Source organism: Scomber japonicus, chromosome 4, assembly GCF_027409825.1.
Source record: "Scomber japonicus isolate fScoJap1 chromosome 4, fScoJap1.pri, whole genome shotgun sequence".
In the NCBI taxonomy this organism is placed as follows: Eukaryota; Metazoa; Chordata; class Actinopteri; order Scombriformes; family Scombridae; genus Scomber; species Scomber japonicus.
In genome coordinates, this window is record NC_070581.1 from 20,057,091 (window position 1) to 20,075,124 (window position 18,034).

The window sequence follows — 18,034 nt, forward strand, 5'->3', positions numbered from 1 at the left end:
TTAAAACACACACTTTCTAGGGCACACACACACACACACACACACACACACACACACACACACACACCACACACACACACACAGTAATGACTAATTTCACAGTCTTCATCTTATCAGTTGAATTAGCACGAACAGTAATGCAGACAGAATCTCATTACATGGCAGCTCTAAGAGGGAAACACATCAGGGTATCGCTCTATATTTCATAGCTGAAAATTCCAATTTTATTTAACTACATAATGTGTAGTCTGTCTTGTAAAAAATTACACAAAATAAACAAACAACATACATTTTATGGAAACAACTTAGTTTCTACAAAGTTTGCACACTTCTCCTATCTACTTTTTAAAACCATTTTCTAAAATGACCGGCCAATATTTTTGATGTTGATACTCGCTGTGCATTGAATATATCTTCTTCTATCCATCTGTCATTGCATGTTATGCACAAACACAAATATTTGTGCCCAGTGATTGCACTTAAGTTGCTTTAAATTACAATCTATCCCCTACCACTACTATTACCTATTTTACTCCAATATAGCCGTTTGTTTATTTGCTACAATAATAGCTTTGTTTAAATAAACTACACCATATTGCATTCAGTAGGACACTTTTACACTTCTAAGTAATGTAAGACATTTCAAGTGTATCAGCATTGGTCAACTTGTAATAAAAAAAGTTTCAGAAAGAATGAAGTGTAATGAATGTAGGTTGGATGTTGACTCTTGTCTGGTGCCGATGGACGTGGCAGTGTGAAGAGCTTGGCAGAGGCACATCAGTGAGTGGGAAGAGACATGTGGCTCCAGGCTGCAGCATGTGCAGGCCACACTCACCAGACACCCGGCAAACCACGGCTGTGATACATAACTCCTACTAAACAGAGGGACGCACTCCAGATGACGGAGGCTGATCTCACTACCCAAGACATTTAAAGGCAGAACACCTTCTGGTGCTTTAATTGTAAAAGCAATGCAGTATATTATTGATTAATTCACAATCAGTACAAGATGGACTGTGCCATAAAACAAACTAAAGTGAGCAAAGGTTGGTAGATTAAGTGACGCAAAGGAGTAAAGAAATAAAACCTTATCCAACTTTGTACCATATTATTTATGTGTCTCTTAATGGTCCGTGAGCATGTGCACATGTGTTTCCAAATCTGTGTGCATGTGTGTGTATGTATGTGTGTGTGTGTGTGTGTGGTTGCATGGATGTGGTGGCGTGGAGGTGAGGTGAACTGACACACCCCCGAGGAGGACAGAGCATGGAACACAGTCTGATTTATTCAAGACACACACCATTTGGGTTGCTAGGTTACAGGCCCAGACTGGAACCGCTGTCTCTGAGGTTGAGGAGAAGAAGAAAGGAGACAGAAAGAGGCAAAAAAAAAGCTGAGAATTCACATCTCCCCTTCTTTATAAGCACACACACACACTCTTACACACATGCCTGTGTCAGCCATAAAAACTTCTAGCCCTCTGGTGCTTGGGATGCCAGACAATGCTGCAGTGAGCGATCCCTGCCAGCCTGGCTCTGAGAGTCCTCTGCCAATGATTCCTCTTTAGGAGTGAATGAACCTGAGGACCTGAGCCTGCAGTATCCACATGCCATACACACACATTAGCGTGCTGCATACTTGACACACTCATGGGCCAACACATACACACTCAAAATAATTTTATCAAGAAGGGACAACTCTTTCAGCATGTGTGGCTAATATTCTATTTAGTTTCAGCTAGATAGTGTGTTATCTCCTGCTCCAGTCGTTATTTCCCTCACGTCACAAACAAACAAGCATTCTTCTTCAATTTGGTGGCACATGAATCATACGCATGCATGCACACACATACAATGTGGCAGAATGGAATGGGCACTCAGAGCCACTCTGAACACTGCTTGGCGCAGCGGCCTGAGGATGCATGAGTAATGCACAAATCTGCCCAACTACAGAATCCTACACACATTCATCCCCACATACACACAGGCAAACTAACAGATAACCCAAAAAGTAGTCCATTCTCTATATAATCCCAATGGCTCCTCCTCAGCATCTCTTCCGTCACTTAACCCAAATCTTCAGAGTTAGTTGGAGAGAAAGAATTATGGAAAAAAGGTGGATAAATGAGCGGAAGCACAAGACTCAAAACAAATCACAGACTGCAAAAAAAGATCAGAGATGTCATTTTCCACCACCAGAGGAGGAAGAAGAATAGAGTGTCTATGACTGTTGGCAGATCTGGATCACAAGGCGGTCAAACAAAGTGCAGAAGGAGTCCTATTACTGCATTTAGGGCTAAGCAACGTGGCTGAAATCAATATTACAATGTCAATAAGAATATTTTTCCAATTAGTATATGCTAAATGTAAGCAGAAACATTCATTTGAATAGTTAAAATGAGAAATAGAATTTAGTATGATGATAACATAATATGAGCATTGATTCACAATAATAAATATAACTGGCCAGTGAAAACCTCATTATATGTTAGCATTATACATCATTATACGGACAGTCCTGTATAGATTTTGTGGCACTTTCCTGGACTTTAAACTTCATTACTTGACCTCAGAAGAGTGTACAACTGGGTGACATTGAAATCAGAAGATACAGCTTAATATAGCTGCACAGGTCCTAGTTTCAGGACACTATAACTTTATGAAATTAAGATGATGCAGGAATCCCCTCTTAGCAAAAAACACACATATAATAAGAATGCAAAGGTTAGGATGTTTGCTGAAAGACTGCTAAACAAGACAGCCCCTTACAAGACAAATCCAATTATTATTATATAAACAGTAATAACAGAGTTGCCTTCAGAGTTGGCGTGGGGATTTTAAGAGATTTTTTTTCAATCGGGGTGCATCGCAAGGGCAAAAGCACTAACGGATGCGCATGATTTCAAATCTGGAAACCCCACATTGAGGATGGACCTTTTGATTTAGCTGCTAAATGATACTCCCATCACTCTGCTGAGAAATGCAGCGTCCAGGGAACATGCTTCTGCTACGGGTATTAGTTGTCCGGCATATGTTTGTTTTAGTATATATGGATTGGCTTGCCATCCGCGAACGCCCACGAGGTGAACGACAACACTGCAGGACCGCAGGACCCTGACTGTCAGATTTGCGGACGAGCGAAGACAATATCGCATGAAACTCAGAGTAGGGAGATGGGCGGCGGGTAGCCTCACGATAAACATCACGGGACGCATACCAAACACGCGGCAGTACGTCGGGCCTGGCTGGCAGAGATTCCTCTACCTTCCAGGCCTTTTATGTTTTCGGTCAGTTCCTCTCTCCCCGTGTTTTCCTGACGCAAGTGTCCGGGAGGAGGAGAGTGAGTCAGGCAGGGCAGTGAAAAGTTACACAGCAACCCGGCCGACCCAGGAACTCCATAGATAGGACTGCTATCAACTATCCCGACGTCACCCATGTAGATATCCATGCGTTAGGACACCCAAAACATTCAAACATTTCACATACACTCACACGACATCGTATCCCTTTTTACCTGATGTGGTTTCACTTTAATTTTCTCTACTGTTATTATTATTATTTTTACAAGGACATTTACACCCATGTATTCACATTATATCCATACTGACGCACTCTTACGCATTATAACCCTGCCAAAACAGCAAATAGGCTACGTTTTGATTATTTTAACGAGTGGAAAAATAACTCCACCTGCAATGCCAGGTGAGAGGGTAACCGTAGTTGCTGTTTGCTGCCCCAACTGTGTCATTACAGCATGAAAACGTGGACTGATAGATGGACTGAACGAATACTGCTGCCACCAACCTGATAGTGTTTCTGCTGCAGGAGACTATTGTTCCACTTGTGTATGGTAATCCAGGCAGCAGCACGCTGGGATCAATCCACTGCGACAAGTTCCCCTCCAACTACTTTGCCGTAAAACACACCAGATAGCCTTTCACTTGCCGGATAAATCTTTATCCCAGTGTCAGACAGTTTGTCGCAGTGTCCCGTCGCCTGAGTAAGTGCATTGTTGACCTGTGATAACGCATTATTTGGCCTTACTTTCGCTCACAAACAGCACCGTCCCGTCCCGTGATGATCAGCCATATCGCTGCTACTGTGTGGGTCCCTGTGGAGGCAGTGGCGTGATCCCGGAAAACACCGCAAGGGGTGTGTGTGTGCATATGTGAGTGTGTATCAGACTCTCTGTAACCCCTACCCCCTCTCCTCTCCCTGTGTAAAAAAAAGAAAAGAAAAGAAAAGAAAAGAGGGGGGTCAGATAGATTAATTTAGGGGGGCAGTGTCATCGGGGAAATTAGCCTTCATTATCCAAGCTCCATTCCCATCTAAATATGCACCTAAGAAAAATCCTTCTGAATAATACATGGGATGAGAAATGGAAATTCGATAGACTGATCCACCACGGCTTAGTTGCATCAGCATGAGTGACATCAATAGTAGACTATAGTTGCCAAGTTTCGCTTGCTTCCGTTGGGATACATTTTTGTGCTTTAAAAGCTTGTACTCAACACACAGAGTGGCAAGATGTGCTGGCTCACCTGGATGACATTCAGTTTAAACGGGCTAGATACGTGTTGTTTTGATTAGATGGCTACCTGGATGGTAATTGCGCTTATATCGTGTCCTTTGAATAAAATAACAGAGAAACTAGCCACTCTGTTATAGGGATCACCCGGCTCCATCCTGATTCACAGATGACACAGCAAACACAGTTTGATGAGGAGTTATGCTTGTCTATTGGTCTTCATCGCCACCATGTGGTTCAGTTGAGCAACATCAGCATGTTTTCATTCATAAGCCAAATTCATTCACTGGATTTCTGACTGTGAAAACCTGTATTATAATGCAACATCATGTGTATTATAGGAATCAACAAATGCTTGTAGGCCTGTGTTCAACACAGGGATCAGCAGTAAGTTCAACCATGGGCTAGTTGTTTTGTTTTTTTTGTTCTTTTTCAGCTGTGTGTATTGGGGGGAAGCAACATTTTACAGAAACAGTGAAAACACAGCTCAATGATTTTTTTGTGTGTGTGTGTTGTGTTCATTTATTTTTTTTCATTCACAAATGAAATTGATGTCATCATTTCCATTAGTAAGCAAGGGCAAACCCAATTACAGCCGCCTTTGTTGACTCTCATTTGGCAAAAAATCACTCATACACACAAGAGACTAAAAATGTAATTGAGAACTTATTTATTTAAGTTCTGTTACTGGCACCAATCTGTGCTGGTCAGATAGGTCAGATTACATTATGTATCTGTGTTATTCATCTTGTACATGTATAAAGAGGTTAACATATCCATTGGAATTTACATGAGTCTTGTGTTTACAGTGTTATCTACTGTAGATTTATCAAGATTCATGTAAAAGATTTGATATAGTGCATGACAAGGAAAACAGGGCTAAATGTTTTATTAGAGGGCCAGACTTGACTCATATGCCACTATTTGCCTGTCGCTGCCGTATCAGAACAGTGCTGTTGCTTAAACTCAATAACAATTTGAGCTGTGGTTTGTTTTATATTGCTTTAACAAAAACAACAAAAGGCCTGTACCTCTCTAACAATAGGCAGGCAGTCTGATGGCAGACACTATCAAGCTGCATCATGGGACATATATCCAGTGTTTTGTAGGTTGACCCTTGTAATTCCCCAAACCATATTGGAAGCACTCCTTTAAATATATCTCAGCACAGAATTATTTTCTGGTAGTATAAAGGCTTTGAAGGGTAAATCATTTTAAAATCAACATTAAATGTGGCTGAATATATTAAATTAATGATGACTGAATAAAAAATATGCCTTTTTTCCCCTTGTTTTTCTTCTTTGTAGTTTGGGGTGGGGATTTGAATTTAAGACCTCTGTATATTTCAAAACTCCTGGTCCAACTCAATAAAAGATGTTTATAATAAAAAAAGGATCTACCACTCCTGTAGACCTATCGTGCAATGTTGATAAGTATATATTTACTTTTACTGTACTTCATTTTGAGGCACTTGTACATTATTAGAGTATTTCCATTTTATGCTGCTTATATTTCACTAAATGTTAAAGGCAAGTAATGTACTTCCTACTAAGTTGCTTGTAAAATGGACAGGATACAGAACAGATTTATCTTTTTGACACTGGACTAAACTACATAACCATACCAGAGTAGCTGATTGTGACAGTGCAGACCTATAGAGTATCTTTACATTGTCATATTTGTACTTTTACTTAGGTTTAGTAAAGGACATAGGTACCTTTTTTTTTTACAACTAGAAATTAATGCTAGGGGGATGGGGATTTAGACAATGATTTTAACATAGCACAATATGTCAAATTTTTAATTGCCTGATTGTATTGACAGAATGTGTTGTTTGATCTCTTTGCTAAATGCAATAATATTTATCATGTAGCCTACAAATGAAAATGTTTCTCTGTGTTATTTTCCATGAGACCAAGCAATACATTCTTCCAAATAATTAAAACTTCCATCAACCTTTTTCCACACACGATAATGTAGAGGACATGGATACTTCACCTGTCAATATTTTTTAGGCTGGCCATGACCCGCCCTATTGTACCTCTAACTAAAGTTCATACAGTCTATGCTCTAGCTCTAAGGCACTCGAGTAGCTAGCACTCAGTCTGTTCGTTGAATTGGATTGGTTAGGTTTAGGCATGAGGACTTCGATTGGTTAGAGTTAAAGTAAGAATATCAATATGAGCCAATCAGAAGTAGACTAGGGCTGGGCCATGAATGTGGGACACACTTCGGCAATATCGGCGTAAGTCGGTAGAGGCCGCTAATGGTTGACTGTTGCACCTGAAACGGAGCTGTATCGCTGTCGTTAGCTCGTCTGCTTGTTGTTAGGTAGGTTGTCAGGGGCAGCGCACCAGCCAGTTAGCTAGCAAGGGATTAAGGGAATTTAGTTAATGATGACACATTTATTTATCAAAGAAAACGACTGTTGGCACATCTGCTGTTTGGCTCAGAACTACCCTCCTTCTTTGGTTACAAGCAGAGACAACAGCGTGGATTTTTTATCGGATCAGCCAGAGGTTTCCAGCAGGGTTGGCCCCATAGCTTAGGTTTGCTTTGCTAACGTCAAGCATCCAGCTACCATTATCAGGCATCCGTAGTGAGTGATAAGACATTGGCAGTAACCGTACCATCAAATCAACACCAACTGCTTTGCATCACGGTGGATTTGTGGTCATTGGGTAACGTGCAAAAATGGAAGAAGATTTAATGCAGCAGGAGGAGTTCAACGACAGCGGCGATTCATCATCGTCGCCCCTCAACTCCCCGCTCCGCTCAACTCGACTGCCCCTCCAGAGAAGTAATGTCTGCTCTCGGGCTTACTTTGTTGTGGTTATGGTCTTCTTCCATGTCTACATCCTGAATGTTATCGCCCTGCTGCTTTACGTGCACTATAATAATGGCCCCGGGGATCTAGTCAGTGGTGACCGAGCCTCCTCTGTATCTGTCAGCGAGGGAGAAAGCCCTTTGACCCATTCTGCCCCACCTTCAGGAGAGACCCAAGAGGAGGACTACAGTCAAAGTTTCAGTCTCCCTCGCATTGAGGGTATTAGGGTAAGTAAACTGACATGATCGCAGTGACATGAAGCATGTTGGGTCATTTGGGTTTGTAACTTAATCAGTGGTGAAAAGATTCTTATATTGCAATGTGTTACACGAGTAAAATTGTTTTTACTGATGATTATGCTTTTTTTTTTTTTTACTGTTATAAATTAAATTTATAAATGAGCTTGTAATGAGTGTGTAAAATAAACAGTTACAGTAACACTGTAAGTAATACTATTAACTGCACACATTCACTATTTGCTCCAAAGCCATTAATCCCTACTCATCCAAACCACTGCTCATATATTAAGGACTGAATTAGTGATTTTTGCTGCCTAGCTAAAATTTAATTGCAGCAGCCCAAACTAAAACTGATTAAACATTTCTAATGTTTAATGTTAGTGCTATAGCAGCTATCCATACATTTGACCTCCTATGTTGTGAGTGTGTTGATAATATTTTTTGTACATCTGCAGGTGGGACATATTCAGCACCTGTCTCTTGTGTCAGACAGGACACACGAAATGAAGACGCTCAGCCTGAAACCTCTGCTTTTTGGTTAGTACACTGTGGTCTTTGGTTATGATGTGTTTCTCGTGAATAAATGAAATTTCATTAAGATTTACAACACAAAATTTAATTTTTCTCAAAGCCATACAAATATAGACCGGCGATATTTACTTAAAATTCACAGATATGTACATTTTTCATCAAACACAGTGTTTGTACTGTTCTGAGCTCCTTTGTGACCAGCTAACTGCATATTATCTCTTCCATAACCACAGATGTTTGAACATGATTTTTTAAAAATGCCTAACAATGTTTCCCTAACTCTAGCTGTTTAATACTTGGTAGACATTGCTGTTCTTTCTCTAATATTGCACATAATCTTAGGTCCTACATCGGTAATGTTTCCATTTGCGCGCAGCTGCCATCAGGTTCTTGTCATGTCTCTGCCAGGCATAAGCCTTATTGACGACCAGGCGTTCCCCCTGCACTGTTCCTGTCACTAGGAAGGTGCCGCCTCGTGGGTGTTGCCGTGTCATGTTCCTTACACAGGTGGCATCCCTCTCCAGCCACAGCTCAATGCGGGATCGTATCTGCCCACCCAGCAAGGGTCCATGCTTCAGAACTTCCAATTTGGCAGCCAGTGAAAACTGAGACAGGCTTACCGGACTGTATTTGAGCCGTGTCAGACGCAGTTTCACAACTGGGAAGACAGCAGATAAACATAAAGCGTGACTTTCATCACCTAAGGACAATAAGGAGGAGTGTCCTCTTGTCTAATAATTGTTGTCCAGTATTAATTAAGAACTTAAAAAACTATATTTTATATTTAAGGATATTGATACTCACCAAAATCACTCCTACAGAAGGAATCTAGTGTATCTTTTAAGGATGAGGCCTCCTCCAGCTCACAATCCCGACAACTTGCCTGAGGTGCTGAAATAGTCAGAGAACTAACTAAATAGTTTGTTCAGTGAAGTCAACTTAAAAATGTGTTTCTTTGTAGTCAGTTTCTTACCTCTACGTCCCCCTGTGTTAGCAGTGCTGTTGGTGATGGAAGAGATACACATGAGATGGTCTGCAGGATACTGATCACAGCGCAGAATTTCTGGCCAGGGGTAACCGTAACAACTCATGATTGGTGCACAGCTGTCCCGCACAGATTCACACAAACTCCTGCAAGGTGATATGAACCTGACATAGAAGAGATGGAGAGGGAACATTTGCAGCACTGAATAGATGAAAGGATTTGAATTAATAGTGTAATGATGAGAGAAAAACAACAACAAAACCAAGAGCACCTAATGTGACAAAAAAGGAGATCATAGTGCTTTGATGGCTTGGTTTCGGTGTGAAACTAGGGCCTTTCTTCAGAGACTAGCACCAATTTGCATAGATCCCCAAAGGGCTTTATTCCTTGGCAATTCTGCGACTTTGTCATTAATATCTAATATTTTCTTTTATCCATCTTGATAAACACATCACAATAGCACACCTTTTATTTTCACCTATTTTTTATGTAAAAACGTGGATTCAATCTACCATTTGTTGACTCCTTAAGCTATCTAAAAATATCATGGCTCACCTCTAAGGCAGTTCTATACTGAGACACTATTTCTACAACTATACTCAGACTGACCTTAATTGATGGGGTCTGATGAAAATTTAAATTCCTACAAATAGTTAACAAATTTAACAATGTATATTAACAAGAAAAAAATCTATTTTGTTTAAACTTACCTGTCAAGGCAGATGGGTGCAAAAAGAGAGCAAAGGAAGATGCGGGCATCAGGGTGGCACTCTCGGGCTAGTAGTGGCAACCAGCTGGCACTCTGTTGTACAGCCTCTGCTGGAGACTCATGGCCCAGCAGGTTGGGCATCCTCATGGTATCATAGCCAATGTTCTGGCACAAGGCCATACCAGACGGGATTGGGACACAGCGAGAGGAACTGCGGGGCTCCCATAGTCCCCCTTCACCCATAGAGAATATGGGCCTTAAACCAGTAGTAGTGCCAGGGTCCCCCCATACCTCACCATCCTCTGGCATCGCAGCTGCTTGTTTAGGAACACGACTATCTCCAAACCCAGTTTCAGTTCTCCTCCTACCTTCAGCTCTTGATCGTCCTTCCTGCCCTGACCTTACTCTACTTCCACCACCATGCGCTAATGTGCTGCTTGGTCCAGCAAGCAGAAGGAGGAAGAGTAGGCAGGCTGAATGGGAAGACTTCCTGGAGATAAAATGAGGACAGAGCGCTGCAATCATCCTGGGACAGAAGTTGAAAAGGAGGAAAAATCCTGAAGTGTGTCTCTTGAGTGAATGAAGAACCCTTTGTGACACTGCGTGAAGGCAGAATAGGTGTATTTATAGTGGGTGGTGATTACATTTGCATAGGAAGGGGTAAGGGGAGGTGTAGAGAACAGGAGGGAGAAGGGGTGGGATACATATTAAAGTGTTATTGGAGATGCAGATCCACTGGCATTTCTGAGCAGATTTAAGTGTGTTCGACAGAGCTCAAGATTAGTAAGGTGGATGATTTGGCATTTGTATAGTTTGGGCTCACTGCCCTTTCCATTCCCACAACTTGACTGGCCCTCATATAGTGAAACTCCTCCATCCCGCATTTTATTCCAACCCACACTTAAGTACTATGTCCCGCCATGACCTCTTTGCTTTTGCACTTCTTCTTTTTTAAATCCACCCCTGCTTCTAAGAGGGAAAGAGTTCATTTTTTATGTTATGGCCCATGAGAGACTGAAGGCGCCCGCAACAGTAAGGAGACAATGAAGCATGGCAGAAGCCTAACTCTTCAGTTAATATGAAGTCTCCCTCAAAATAATATTTGGGATCTGTGTGCCGTGATCACTACTGGATTAGTTAACTGACATAAAATTAATAGGCAACGATAATTGATTTATCATTTACGCATTTTTTTAAAGAAAATTGGCAAAAACTGACTGATTGTAGATTCTCCAATGTGAGGATATTACTTCTTTTCTGTGTCTTATATTATAGTAAACTGAATATTTTGGGGTTTGGATTGTTGGTCAAACAAAACAAAACATTTGATGATATCGCCTTGATCTCAGGGATATTATGAAAGGAATTTTCTAATTTCTGATATATTATAATCAATCAAAAAAAATAATCATTAGATTAATCAATCCTGAAAATAATCATTAGTTGCAGCTCTAATGAATCCTGCATGTGCATTTGTACGTGGGTGTGTGAACGTGTGCTTAGAAAACAACAAAATTGGTGTTGTCCTGCTGTGTAGCCATGGCCTGATTCCTGTTCAGACAAGCAGGTCACTTCCTTTCCGGCGGGGGGGAAACAGAGACAGTGGTGGGAGGGAGAAGAGGAAGGTTCAGTCCCTCTTCATTCATATCAGTTATCCAGATTAATGAGGCTTGACTGGACAATAGGGATTAACCAAGTGGGTACAGTGTAAAAGACACGGGTGACAAACAAGGCCACTACTGTACAGGCAGCCAACCTGCCGGAAGCCTTTTATTAGGAGGGGAAATGACTGACAGGCATGGATGGATATTTGGAGGGGGCAGCAGGGAACCGTGAAACAGTACTTTGTGCCTTCACACAGATCATCGTAAATTAGATGAATCTATCAGATAGAATAGCAGAAACTAATTTTCTAGGGAACCCAGGTGGTAATTCCTTTGTGGGTAGACGTGCAGAAAGAAATGGTTCAGAAATGGAAAAAAATGCCTTTGATTGTGTTGATGCTGCGTGGCTAAGAACAGAATAACTAATAAGTAAGATAGGTGCAAATGAGACTAACACTATGATTACAGTACTACTCTGTGTTAATTGATATTGGCAATAACTAACTCCCATAAGAGTGCACTGTTTTCATCCCCCTCTGGTATAAGTCCACTGTTGTTACTCATTAAACCTCCCAGTGGGACAGGCTATATCATAAATGTCTCACTGGGGAGTGACACAGGGAAATACAGTGTACTCATTATATACATAGCTATGTATACTGTCCCTAAAGAGTTCATGTACTTAAAACAACTTGAATTAACACCAAGTACTGTGTTATAACTACATAAAATTAAGTAGTTATGTCACAGTTCATTATATTCTGATAAAAAAAAGACAATTTGATTTAATAGTATTTAATTACAAAGTGTGGATTAATTAAGCATCTGCATGATTTTTTTTTTTCACACATGAAATACAAGGTGCTGAAAACGCTATCAGTATTATTAGCATACACTGATCAAACTATGTCAGAGTTCCCCTTTGAACCTAAAAGGTTGTGTGAGGCAATCTAAGATAATCCATTTAGCAGTCTGACAGATCAAACCAGCACTGTTAACAGAGATCCTCTAATCCACTTAAAGGTCAATCACTCACTCACCTTCTCCGATGTATGATAAAGTAGTGTTTGATATGCGTATGCACAGAGGTTGTCAAACATGAAAATATTTGAATTAATTTTAAGTGATCATCATTAACACTCACCGCTGTCAATCTGCAATGGAAATTATACTGTTTTCGTTTATCGACTTTTTATAAGTTAGTGGCCGTCACTCTTTCCTAATCATCACGTGTAATCTTTGCATGTGAATGTGTGAGTTGTTAAAGCACAACAGTTAATCTATGAACGAACCCAGAATCTCAACCACACTTTGAATGTTTTTGACTAGCGTTGCATAATCTCCAAGCCAATCTCTTTGATAGATTGTATATCCTTGATCCTCACTCTAATCTTAGGAACACTGAGGGCTGGCGGGTATTATGGTAATATGGACCTTTCATTTCCGTAATTGTGTGTTTGGCAAAGTCTCATAGTGTGCTTTACAAAATCAGCAACAAAGTTTTTTTTTTTCCCCCACAGACTCCATATAATTTGTAATGGAAAAAGAAATGTGCAATGTATTCTAACATTCACCACACTTGCGTTTTTCCTATTCCTGTCAGAGATCCCTGGCTTCCTGTCAGAGGAGGAGTGCCGTGTGGTGGTGCAGCTGGCTCAGCTGAAGGGTCTGATGGGGAGCCAGACGACAGGACCCAGCCAGGGACAAGAGGAGTCAAACCAGCCACTGCTTTCTCTCAGCACAGAGGAGGTCTTCAGTCTGTTGGACCTAAACCAGGACGGTCTGCTGCAGAAGCATGAGGTGATGAGAGAGAAACATACTACATTCATGTCAAATGCTGTTTTCCAGAAATACCATAAACAGTCATGAAAATATGAAAATATTCTGGTCTCCCCTATAGATTGTGAGTCACTCGCGCTCTCGAGATGGGACTTGGTTGAGCCCAGACAACTTACGGCAGATACTCACTGGCCTGGAAGCCTGCCCAACAGGTTCATGCTCCTCTGGGTTGTGTGTGTATATGCAAGTGTGTGTCAGTACATTTGTTACTGTTGTGATAGAGTTTTAGTTTTTGAAACTGAATGTGATTAATTTAAATGGATTATGTTTTTTAACTCATTTGTTAACTATTACTTTAAATGTAGCTTCATCAATGTAAAAGACATTTACTGCTTTCAAAATCTGACCCCTAGAAATACATATTTGAAATCACAGGAATAGCACATGAGCAAAGGCCCAGTCCAGATACAGAGACTGGTGCTACTATTATTAATTCTTGATAGCTAGTTTGTGCTTTAAAAAATAACTTTTTAGGTCTTGTTTTGTTTTGTGTTTGTTCACTTTTAGTGTCCCTTAACTTTTTTTGGTTCAAGATGAGCATCTCAGATTCTAAAGTAAATTATAAATCTTCTGGACCTCCTTCTGTTGTGTATGCCAGTGTTTCTGCAGTGGTCACACAGAGTAAGTGGCTGACGGCTGGCTGTGATTGCGTGCGAGTCTTTGTGAGTGGCAAGGCCGGAAGAGGGGTGACACCGTTTTGACCTGATGCCATTGTGCTAGGCGTTGTACACATCCCATTCCGGATATGCCTCATCCTATCTCATTAAAAACTGATTATTCTCCAACCCCTTTTTTCTTATTTTTCCCCCGGATCAACTGTACTCCACCCCCCTACTCCCTCTTCCACAGTCTTTCGTTAAACCCCCCCCCCCCCCCCCCCCCCCCCTTCCCTGCCACCTCTTTTCTGGCACCCCAGAGCCATTGTTGCGGCTGGGGCGCGGTCTCCCTGGGGAAGTGACAAGAGCCAGACATTCATTTAGCTGAGAACAACATACGGTTGGATGAAGAGGGAGGGAATGGAGGAAAAGAGAGATGGGAGTGGTTACAACCTACTGTTCAATAAATTGTCCAAGAATTCAAAGCTAAACTAAATCGAACTGGAATTGTGAGAGTGTATAGCTGGTTTGATCATTTCAGAGCGCTGCATTTTATGTAGATATTGTGATAATGAGGTTGGATTTTATTTAGGGTTTTTTATTGTTGTTTGATCAATTTAAAAGCTTTATAAGTCAACTGACAGATTGTGTGTTTGTGTGTTTGTGCGTGCGTGTGTGTGTGTCAGGGATGCTGAACTTGGAGGAGTTTAGGCGTGTTTATGATGTGTCTCAGCGCTCAGGACAAGAGCGAAGTGGGAAGCTCCAGACTCAGTTCAAACAGAGAAATAAACATACGTGGCTTTATCAAGGCTTGGGATCCCACCACGTGCTGCACACACTCAGGAACAGGTAACTACACTGTGCATACACTTTGTCAAACTCTTAGTGTCCCATAGTTGTTGACACACTTCTGTTCTCTGTGATGTCTTTTAACTCAGAGTTACCAGTCTGACACGTCTGCCTTCTACATTGGTTGAGTTGAGTGAGCCACTGCAGGTGATACGCTATGAGCACGGAGACTTCACTGATGCCCACCATGACAGCAGCCCTCCCCATTCAGAGATGACCTGCACACACACACGACTGGCGGGGAACACATCTTCTCTTACAGAGGTCTCATGCAGGTGGTTATGAATGTATTTTGTATTTAGTTTGCGTTTAGCTTTTGTGGAATTTTTGCTGATGTAATTTCACAGACACAACACAGAACACCTACATTTTTTCAAAATTATGTTTTGGTTTATAAACACGGATTTTTTAAAAACTTTATTATCTGTGTTAGGCACTCATTTCTTTGTTTACTTTCAAAATCCAATTTTACAGCCAAACTTCTGTCATTGCCTTCAAACAGTTTATTCAATTTGTTGATGGTCTTGTTTCACAGTTATCTGTATTTATCGCTTTCTTATTTGTTTTATCGCAGGTATCTTACTGTGTTATTCTACCTCAGCTCTGCAGAGGAAGGTGGTGAGACAACCTTTCCTGTGGCAGACAATCGAACCTACAATGAGCAGGTGAGTGTGCTCCCACCGCCCGCGATCATAAACCAGCAAGGCCTCTTTCCTTTTTGACACTTTGAAATGATGACAATGGTACATGACCTGAATGCTGCTGATAACACGCACACAGTGATGACCCATGACAAGGAATCTGACATCTAAGTGAATGCAGTGTTCCAAAACAAATGATTAGACCCAAGCTGTTTACAGTTGTGTGTATTCTAGGCTCTGGTTCAGGATGGAGTTGATTTGACAGACACCCAGGAGACATGTGGTCGAGGAAATCTGAGATTGAAACCTAATGCTGGGACAGCTCTACTCTGGTACAATCATCTTTCTGATGGTAGAGGTAAGAGTTGAAGGCTTTAGCTATATCATTTGAGCACCCAGTGAGCTTTGCATTATGTTGATTTGGGTCATTCAGTTGTAGGAAGTGATTTGCATCAGACGTCTTTTATAGGAATGTCCCAAATCTCTAACTTTCATCAAACAAGAACCAAGCATGCAAGTGTACTTTTTAAATTAAAACGTCTCTGTGGGTCATCACCTTTCGGAGAAGAAAAATGTATATTCTCTGTTTTGATATAAAAATGTGACGTCTATATAAACTGTATAAAATGGTGAGAAAATTACTTGAGGAAAAGGATTTGTTAGTGCTGCATTAAGACTTTGGGGGGTGGCAATTTGACAGTTTTAGCTGAGCTTTGGGTTAACAAACATTCATGTCAAAAATCAAAAAAAACAACAGCACACTCAGTTAACAAAGGCTTTTAGACAAAATGTGTAGGTGTCAACCTGTAATATTCTCAGATTGGATTTCGATTTTTCCCTCTTCCCTTTGCTTTTTGTAGTGGATGTTTTGGTTTTTCAATTTTACTCTGTGTTGAACTCATTTTCTCTGCCTCTCCACACATTTTTCTATAACTCATCTCATTCAATCTGTCGTGACTATCATAACTTCTTGGACTGAAATTAGTTAATTAAATTCAGGGAAAGTAGATCAGTTTTAAAATACATTGACTTGACTATGACCACAGATGCTCAATTCAACAGTTAAAATCATAACATAACCTAGCAACAACATACAACAAACAGAGCTGGACCATGAGATACAGGAAATGTGGTGACTTCAGACCATACAGTCATCACAAAAGTGCCAGTATCTCACTCGCCAGTGCAAGGTTGATATTGGATTAATATTAACAAAGACAGAAGAATTATTTTCTTACTTATTCCTCTAACAAAACAAAAAACTTCTATCTGAATTTGTTAGTAGTTTTCACCCGACTCCTGTCTGTCCGTGTGTCCAAGAGACACTACACTCATTCATCTTGTCTTATCATAATGGGTATTCCTCTCCCCCTCCCCATTCTTCCCAGGTTGGATGGGTGAGCTTGATGAGTATTCCCTGCATGGAGATTGCCCAGTCAAGCACGGGGTGAAGTGGGTGGCCAACAGCTGGGTAAATGTAGACCCAGACTACCAGCAGCAGGCCCGCTACCAGAGACTAGTTGCCCAAAAACATCAAGCTAAGTCGGGCATGGAGGAGTATTACCAACCTCTCTCACACAGTGACCTCCACCAGGATCTATAGCCAGACCCTTTTATTGATGAGATAAAACGACCATCATTTTTAAACTGAGTCAGCCAGTGAGGCCGGGCCGACCTTTTTTTCACAATGTCAGAGCTGAAGTCGAAATGAAAAATTTGCACAAAATAGGGTCCTAGATATCCTCTTCAGTAAATCTGTCTTGCATTATGTCTCTCATGTCCCCATCTGACCTGTTCGCATTTACTCAGTACATACATCAATCTCATTAGGAAGGTTATAGAGTTAAATAGTCATATAAAGTTGTGGTGGGTAGATGCACTGGTTTCTTCTCAATTTGTAATCATAAATAACAAATTAAATAGAGTGAATGCCATTTTCTTTGAACTCCCGCCTTAAACAAGATATCACTTAATCAGGATAACAAGAGATACATGAATTCCATGATATGAGTTGGATGTAGTCACGTCTAAAGCGATAAGCCTGCCTATCTGCCTTCCGTGTAGTTTTACAAGGCATCTGCCCCTTTTACAGGTCAGTGTTATTTATTATAATAGAATTTAAGCCTTGTGTTATGAGCCATATCACAATACTCCTCCGTGAATGTGTTCCAAAGGGGCATTTTTATAAGATCATGTATGTCGGTTCTGTTCTTAAGTTTGTTTCTAGAGTTAATGAGCTTTTATGAAATGTTATATTTAATAAGGGTTTAAGACGCCTACTGCAAATGCAGTATTGTTTTAGTCTGGTCAGAATTATTTTTTGTCACACTGGCTGTGAGAGGCCAGTCCTTCAGGTGTCATTTCAAACTTGGGTCTTTGATATTGCAATGTTTTCCCTTTTTTCCAACCCAAAAATATTTAATTGTCAGAGTATTTATTTGAGTGTGATTTATTGTCACCTCTTGGTGATTTAAGTTAATGGAATGCATATTTATTACAGCTTGATGCACTGAATCTGTCACTGTATTTATTGTTTTTGTTTAATGTTATGAATTATATAAATAAATGTTTTATTACTGGTGTTTGATTGTGGTCATTGATGTGATTCTCTTGATGTCCACTAGATGTCGCCCAATGTTAACTATAGTAAGCAGTTTAGAAGGACCTAATTGTGGCATTAATTACAA

The 18,034-nt window shown here is 40.7% G+C and overlaps 3 protein-coding genes across 6 annotated transcripts in view; 1 reads left to right on the top strand and 2 right to left on the bottom strand.

Moving 5' to 3' along the window:
- Positions 1–4,089, bottom strand: part of LOC128357803 (cyclin-dependent kinase 17-like) — a 36,623-nt gene extending 32,534 nt beyond the window's left edge. For all 3 annotated transcript variants that reach the window (XM_053318182.1, XM_053318181.1, XM_053318183.1), the window contains exon 1: positions 3,804–4,089. The gene's annotated coding sequence lies outside the window, so the exon portion shown is untranslated. The remainder of the gene's footprint in view (positions 1–3,803) is intronic.
- A 2,795-nt stretch (positions 4,090–6,884) lies between these two features.
- LOC128357136 (transmembrane prolyl 4-hydroxylase-like) lies at positions 6,885–17,847 on the top strand. 2 transcript variants are annotated; one of them, XR_008321215.1, is made up of 10 exons: positions 6,885–7,581; positions 8,049–8,130; positions 13,026–13,222; positions 13,323–13,413; positions 14,544–14,706; positions 14,796–14,981; positions 15,281–15,371; positions 15,582–15,705; positions 16,736–17,642; positions 17,702–17,847. XR_008321215.1 is itself a non-coding variant. In XM_053317384.1 (9 exons), exons 1-9 carry the CDS (start codon positions 7,222–7,224, stop codon positions 16,948–16,950), a joined length of 1,509 nt encoding a protein of 502 aa, XP_053173359.1. In that variant the 5' UTR covers positions 6,885–7,221; the 3' UTR covers positions 16,951–17,680. The 2 variants fall into 2 exon arrangements, 1 of the variants encoding a protein (XP_053173359.1); XM_053317384.1 differs by lacking the exon at positions 17,702–17,847 and having other exon boundaries at positions 16,736–17,680.
- On the bottom strand, positions 8,463–10,379 carry LOC128357137 (secreted frizzled-related protein 5). The gene is made up of 4 exons (XM_053317385.1): positions 9,820–10,379; positions 9,098–9,273; positions 8,929–9,015; positions 8,463–8,782 (listed from the first exon to the last, which is right to left on the bottom strand). The coding sequence occupies exons 1-4, from the start codon at positions 10,341–10,343 to the stop codon at positions 8,463–8,465; spliced, it is 1,107 nt and encodes a 368-aa protein (XP_053173360.1). The 5' UTR covers positions 10,344–10,379.
- Positions 17,848–18,034: the final 187 nt, after the last annotated feature.

Excerpts from the sequence above, each read along its gene's own strand:
- LOC128357136 (XM_053317384.1), top strand. The coding sequence starts at position 7,222 with ATGGAAGAAGATTTAATGCAGCAGGAGGAGTTCAACGACAGCGGCGAT. Across the intron at positions 13,223-13,322 it reads GTCTGCTGCAGAAGCATGAG|ATTGTGAGTCACTCGCGCTC; the intron begins GTGATGAGAGAG and ends TCTCCCCTATAG. Across the intron at positions 15,706-16,735 it reads TCATCTTTCTGATGGTAGAG|GTTGGATGGGTGAGCTTGAT; the intron begins GTAAGAGTTGAA and ends CATTCTTCCCAG.
- LOC128357137 (XM_053317385.1), bottom strand. The coding sequence starts at position 10,343 with ATGATTGCAGCGCTCTGTCCTCATTTTATCTCCAGGAAGTCTTCCCAT. Across the intron at positions 9,016-9,097 it reads TAACACAGGGGGACGTAGAG|CACCTCAGGCAAGTTGTCGG; the intron begins GTAAGAAACTGA and ends TGACTATTTCAG. Across the intron at positions 8,783-8,928 it reads CTTCTGTAGGAGTGATTTTG|TTGTGAAACTGCGTCTGACA; the intron begins GTGAGTATCAAT and ends CTGTCTTCCCAG.